The sequence below is a fragment of the Sorghum bicolor genome, chromosome 7 (assembly GCF_000003195.3).
Source record: "Sorghum bicolor cultivar BTx623 chromosome 7, Sorghum_bicolor_NCBIv3, whole genome shotgun sequence".
NCBI classification, from domain to species: domain Eukaryota; kingdom Viridiplantae; phylum Streptophyta; class Magnoliopsida; order Poales; family Poaceae; genus Sorghum; species Sorghum bicolor.
The window spans coordinates 50,662,367-50,669,604 of NC_012876.2; the positions used below are offsets into that span (position 1 = coordinate 50,662,367).

The 7,238-nt window shown below is 49.4% G+C and overlaps 1 protein-coding gene across 1 annotated transcript; it reads right to left on the reverse strand.

Annotated features, from left to right (window-relative positions):
* Positions 925–1,683, reverse strand: LOC110437275 (uncharacterized protein DKFZp434B061-like). Its single transcript, XM_021465661.1, has one exon. It carries the CDS (start codon positions 1,681–1,683, stop codon positions 925–927), a length of 759 nt encoding a protein of 252 aa, XP_021321336.1.

The window sequence follows — 7,238 nt, forward strand, 5'->3', positions numbered from 1 at the left end:
TCAACTAAACACGGGGAGACGAGTTACGCTCGGCATCGCGATCACGGCAGGACGAACCCACGATCGAAATGATCAAACGCAGTACCACTTCCCCGACCGGCTCGAAGGCTCAGTCCTCAGGCAAATAACAAAAGAAAGAACGACGACAACCCGAGAAGGGATATGCTTGGCACTACGACCATGGCGAGACAACTCGCGATCGCAACATTCAAACACATCACTCTCTCAACCGGCTCGAAGGCACGGTTCACAACCAACCAACCACATGACACAAGAACCAACGCACAAAGAACCACAATGCCGCGACCAACACAAAGACAAAGTAGAGTAGCACATTTCCATAGCGACCAACAGAGATAGATAAACAGATAGATAAACAGACCGGCACGAAGGCACGGCACAGGCATAGAATAAATAATTCATGAATCGACGAGCATAGATAGATGGATATCGATGATCACTAACAAGTATATACAAAGATACAAGAATGAAGGGCAAGAGTTTTGTCGACGCCACGAAGGGCGTCAACTCAGTTCAAGGTTCGACCTTGGTGTTGGACGAAGATCTACTGCGGGCTTGCTGCTGCTCTTGGTTGGCTTCTGCTTGCTGCGGCTCGGCTGGAGGCAGCAGGCATCGGGAAGGCATCGAAAGCACGACGAGGCCACTGCTTCCCTGCAACAGTGAAGGTTCACGGCGCGAAGGCCGATTTCAGCAAGGCGAAACAGGAAGGGGAAACAAGGGAAACTTGGGCACTGGTGGCTCACCGGCGGCAGAGAAGGGCTTGGCGAGGACGAGGTGCTTCGCTGCTCGGGGCTCGACGCAGCACGGCATTGACGAGGGGATCTGGTGGGGGCGCTGCTCGACGTCGTGGCTGCAGGGGTTGTGCTTGGTGACGCTAGCAGCACGGCGTCGAGGTCGTTGTTGTCACTGCGGTGCGGCGTCCGCGCGCGACGTCGGGGTTTGGGGCAGAGGTGCTTGACGCGGTGGCGAACGCGCGTTCCCAGCCACGGCGGAGTCCGTGCGTGTCGAGACGGGCGTTTGGGCTTGGCGCAGTCGACTTCGCGACGAGGCGGTGACCGCGGACAGCACGGCAGGACGTGGACGTGGACGCCGGACGGGGTCGCGGGGCTTGGTCACCGCACCGACGTCGTGGACGGAGCTCGGGCGACGTCGCAGGCGGAGCTCGGTGTCGGGGTCAGCAAGGGGCTCGGAGAAGCTCCTGCTCAGCGCGGAACGCTCGGCGTCGACGCTCGGCTCGGCGGCGACGGATGCGCGAGGGCGAAGCTTGACGAGGTGCTGTCGAAGTCCGGCGTCGCGGCTCGGGTCGAGGACGCACGGCGGTCGTGGCGCTGTCGTGGTGGAGCTCGACGAAAAGGGAGCACTCGCCGCGGCGTCGCTCCTGGACGTGGCGACCGTGGCGAGCACGCGGTCTGATGGCGTCGTCGCGGCGGCCGGGGCGAGGGCGAGGCCGAAGCTCGGCGCGGCGCGGCGGCTCTGGCTCCGGGGCGAGGTGGTGCTTGGCGTCGCTGGGTGGTGGAGCAGAGCGGCGGCGTCGTGGGGAAGAAGAGGAGAGCGGCGGCTCGGGCTCTTATACGCGTCGTGGCCTAGGGTTCCAGGGGTGCTAGGCGCTGCGGGCGGTGATCCTCGGCGTCCGTGCCATTGGGCGGGCCGCGTGGCGCTCATCTGGCAGCAGCACGGGTGTCCAGGGCACGAGTGCGGCGCTGCAGGGGCGCGGCGGCGGCGTCTGGGAGCCAGGGGGCGCACCTAGGGTTCCAGGGGTGCTGGTCTTGGGCTAGGTGGGCCTTGGCTGCTGCGCGGGCCGTGGAGTGGAGATGCGGAGCTGGCTGGGCCGCGCGGTTGGAAGGGGGATGGCGCCGGTTGGGCCTCTGCCTGGGCCGCGTGGCTTGGAGCTGGGCCACTGGGTGGCTTGGGCCGGTTGCGGGAGGTGGGCTGCGCGAGGGTGCTAGGCCGCGGGGGGGGGGGGGGGGTTGGGGAGGCCGACTGGGCCAGATGGTTGGTTGGGCTGGCGGTGAGGGAAAAAGAGGGGGAAGGAGTGGTGGGCTGGTTGAGGGGTTGAGCCCAAGAGGAATAAGAATGCTCTTCCCATTTATATTTCAAGGAGACAGAGAGGGAAAAGAATATTCCAATTTCTATTTGGAGAAAGGAATTGAAGGATTTTCCACTATTTGCTAAAATGATTGAGCGGGAAAGGGAAAAGAGATTGAGATGAGTCACCACGAATTTAAGATAGATTTAGCGGCAGAGATTTGGTGATGAGATCAACAAGAGAAAAGTTTTGGAGAAGGGAATTTGGAAAAGAGTTCAAAATGGATTAAAGGAGTTTGAGACGTACTCCAATGAAAAGATTGAGAAAGGATTCGCTTCGCCTTTGAGATAGGCTCAACGGAGATATGGGAATACTTTGCTAAGGATTTGTGCACTCCAAAAGAAACTCAAAACCCTAAACAAGACCCAACTCAAGACCACTCACGAACAAAAGCACTCGCCTAGAAACAAATCTATATGTATGCCACGATTTGTTAGCGGGTTAGGATCGAGTTAGATCTAAAAACTATATGATTCACACGATTACAGGAAAAATTTTAAAAAGCTCGTATTTTTGGTTTTCGTAAAAATCCGGGATGTTACAGTCCACCCTCCTTACAGGAATCTCGTCCCCGAGATTTAGGCGTTGCTCGGTTGGTGAAGAAACGAGGGCGTCGTTTCAGAAGTTCTTCTTACTTTTGAGTTGTTTTGCTTTTAGTATGATCGCTCCACAAACTTTTTCCAAAATGGGAGTGACTCTTGTTCCAAGTGTATGCAAGGCTCACTTGCAGTCGTTGGGCATCCAAATTTTCACATCAGGGCGATGGGTGTCCAAGAATCGCACGGGGTTGATGAACATCTGGCTCTCAAAGAGTGCATGGCAGGCTTAAACGTAGCTAGGGTTGTTGGCTTTCAATAGCTGTTTTTCGTGCATCACTCTTTGCAAAAAGCTTTTGAAAGGAATGTTTTTCGGAAAAACAGGTTTCATAAATGGAGTGAAAGCGATTTTACAAAGTCAAATGGATTTTAAAGAGAGCTCAAACTGAAAATAGCTTTTGGAAAGGGTTGAAATCAGCGCAAATTTTGAAAACCAAGTTTATTTATTTTATTATAATTATTATTTTAAGATTTTTGATGTAAAAGATTTCAAATCAAGAGACTTTGAAACTCTTTTAGTTTTCTAAATGAGGCGTTGCTCTCTTTTATTTGAACTAAACAAACTAGTTTTGAAAATGATTAGAAATCATTTCTCTCTTTTGAAAGATAAAGCTTTAACAACAATAACATTTTCTTTCAAAACTTGTAAGTTCATTTTGTTTTTGCTAATTTTTTTTTTTTTTGGAAGGCCGCAAACAAAATCTTTTTGCAATGGTTTTTTTTTTAATAAATCACTGGCAATTCCTTTTTCTTTTTAAGAGAAGGTTGATTTTTAAAAAGGAATTTGGCTCTCGAGATAAAATCAAAGACCTTTAAAACAAAGCCGAGCCAAATCTTTGGTTTGAAAACCACTTTGTTGTTGAAAATCAAAACTTTTGTTTTTCTGAAGCGATTTTGTCATACCTTTTGAAAGATAACTTATTTTTAAATCATTTCATAAATAGAGTTTGAATAAAATTGAGTTGAGAAAAGGGTTAAAATGGCTCTCTTTGTGAAAACGAAAGATATTAAGATTGTTTTGAAACACTTTTCCTTTTGAAACAAGGATGCTTTTGTTAGAGAGGGGACATTTTAACCAAAAGGAGAGAAAATTTTGAAGACAGGTTCATTTTGGAAGCCAAAAACAGTTTTGAAATAGGCGAGCAACACATGATGCAACAGCTTTACCTAACTTTTAACTTTGTTAGTCAGGGCCACCTATCTAGTCTCGGGACGGTCTTAGGTTTAGCCGACTAGGTTGGACGGAATCCAGAGTTTTTCCCGCGTAAAACAGGTTCTATGACTTACACTCAGACATCAAGAAGCAGAAGAAATGCAACAACATAAGATCCAGGCACTCAAACAGCATTACAACTCCTAATGCATAGTGTTGACTTGAGGCGACTCACAGACCTTCAAAGTCTCACACGACTACCGATCTAGCGTGGGCGGTAATGGGGAAAGATCCCAACGGTCAACTTTATGAAACAGGGAGGTCAGTTAGCAGCAGAATTCAAGGCGAAGGGGGAAAACAAGTGTTGGCATCTATAACTCTACAAAAGATAGAATGTTTGGCTTCTAAACTAGTGTTTGGTCCTAAAGGTCTCGTCCTAGGGTCAAGTATGGCTCTGATACCAACTGATACGACCCAGATTTTTCCACAAAGGGAAAAATCCACAGATTCGAATTATAATGTGATAATTCAAAAATTGAACCATCGCATTATCATATATCAGCTGTTATCGTAGTCATACATCGTGAGAAACAAGATTACAACACATTTGCTTTACAACTCTTGATTAACAAGCTTATTACATTGTTTTTCTAGCGGAAACACACGCGAGTCTTTATCAGAGTCGATGTAGCGCGACAGCGGTGAAGGCTCCTCCTTCACGGACAATCATCAGAGTCGGCGTAGTTTATCAGCGGGCGTAGCCTTCATCTCTGAACCAAACTTGAGCGCAGGAACGAGACCACCTAATCCTTCTATTCTCCGTAGTTATCGTCATGTTCAAAACCTGCTAAACAATTTTCAGTACGATTTGTACTGGCCACTGGCTCCCACCCTATGCTTTTGCGTAAGCTTTGTGGTAAGTGGAATGAAAAAGGGTAGATCAAGAGGCCTATATATGGCTGTAGTTTTTCCTATGCAAGTTCATCAATATTTTAATAATAATAATTCATCAAGTTTTAATCCATCTCAACCACACGTCCATCCATCCATCCATCCATCCCATCACACACAACTTACCACACTCTCACTCTCTAGGCGGCAAGTACGACTCCCGCTCGTGCCTTGCCTCAACGGCCAACGCCGGATCCAACACAAACCCAGGGGAAGGTAGAAAGGACTCCTCTCACTAGTCAAGCGAAGCGGAACATAGGAAAGGTCCATAGCCGAGAAGACGGCATATGTATCGATCGATCAACCAAACTCTGCAGAGGTTTACACTAACCACAAGATCACCATCATCGACGAACCGGCTCGTCTAGGCTGATACCGGGCTGCCTTCCAACTAAATACGATGCCACCCTACCACTCAGGACTGGGGCCACACCGGAGTACCACCGGCATGCTGAGACTGTGAGGCGTAGTACCGGGCCCCCAAGGTCACTACGCTGTCTTAGGAGGGTGTGGGTCCTCATGCCCGTACCTCCCTACACTATCCGCTATCAACCTAGTAGTAGTGGCACCGCACTAGTTGGTCGTACATCCGTCCCGCACCATAATAAGGCGAGTGGCGTGTAAGGCTTCCTACGAACCGGTTCTCAGAACATCTCAGTCCTTAGGGTAACCGAACAGGACATCTTCACGAGGGGCCAGCCGATGCCCCTCTCGACGGGACACCCGGCTACCCCGTGCTAAACAGCACCTCCCATCCCGGTGCTTCATCCCACGAAGACACTCCACTCCGGGACCTCTCCCTGTCACATGTACCCGCCACAGGTATCTCTCATGGAGAACGCCCAGGTAGCGTTCCCCGGCAAGACTTGTCCCAAGACTCGTCGTAAATCCTGCTCGGTCGACTCAACCCTCACCACACACCCAAGACACACGCCAAGATCTCCCCAAGTCCATTATCCATTCCTTATCCAGTTATCGGCACCACGTGCCTTATCCACTCACATCCAATCCTCCACAATGCATCACATCACAGATATAATGCGTAGTAGAAGCAGTAGCAAGTAGTATGCAAGCGTCTAACCTAACAGCGGGTGTGCGAGGGTTATAGGTTGCAACAAGGCAATGGCTCACAAGCATTTCTACCATGCAACCTATCTCAATTCATTTGCATAAAAGTAAAGCACTAGCATCTACATTATTGCATGTCTAATAGGATTCTACGAGGTTGGGTGGGACGTGGCACCTGTCGAGTGACATTTCCAGGATCCTCAGTTCACTTGTAGTTGTACTCATCCAAGGTCTTTCTCCTATCTGCATGTCCTTCCTTCGACTGGTTCCGATTCGATCATCGCTAACCGAAGCAACTACCTCGTAAACGACAATCAAGGCGAAACAATCAAACCACTAGACCTAGAAAGATCGTGATAAGAGGCGACAAAACACTGAAGAACAACTACACTAAAAGAGCACCGAAAGGAAAACAACTTAGCCCTCTCGGCGGATGTCCGATCCCTGGGCTAAAAGAAACGGGAATGGTTGTTTACTAAGTACAAGCCAGAGTCTTAGCCTAGCCGGTACTTCCCGGGTTAACTGAGTCAACCTGTACGGCTTTATTAAATGGCTTAGACTCTAACTCATTCTAAGCAAACACCACAACTTACAGTCTTTCGATCCAAGTGTCATAGAGATCGACAGGAATCGAAAAGGCTATGAGCACGGGAAGTTCCGGTCTCTCTCAATCCATACGCCATTGTAGTTGGCGAGAGCCAAGAGAGGGTGGAATAGAGAGAGAAGAAGGGAAAGTGGTCTACTCCTTCCAATCCACTCGCCATGGTAAGAGACGGGGAATCCGAAAGAGTGACACACAAGAACACGAGTGCTCAAACTACTTGTAGGGTACCACAACCTAGGTGCACTAAATGCACTAAGGCATCATTAGGGTTCTTAGCGGTGCGGTTGTCACCACGAGAACCAAGAAATGCTACGGTCGAATAGGTACAAGCGTACAAGAGTTTAAACACGAAGAACCAAAAAGGCGGGAAAGGACACGGGATTCATCTTCCTTTGATCCACTCGCCATAGCAACAGCGGGAATCGTAGAAATGGAATCAAAACACCAAACAAACAAAAGGGCTCAATCCACATATTACTGGATCTACAGGGATTGAGAACAAGAGAGAAGAGGAATGGAGTCCATACTGTTTCGACCAACTCATCATGGAATGAACGACGGTTGGATGAAAGAGATACGACCCCACGATCCAACCCTACTCGTAGGGTACCACGACTGTGCATCTAATCAGCACACGGCTATTCCTAAGGCCCGTAGCGATGCGGTTGTCACCGCTAGGTCCGAGGGAATGCTATAGTCGAAGTGGTGCAAGCATACGAGGTGGTTAGGATAAACACGCGAGAAATGGGGTAAAGCCGG

Excerpts from the sequence above, each read along its gene's own strand:
- LOC110437275 (XM_021465661.1), bottom strand. The coding sequence starts at position 1,683 with ATGAGCGCCACGCGGCCCGCCCAATGGCACGGACGCCGAGGATCACCG.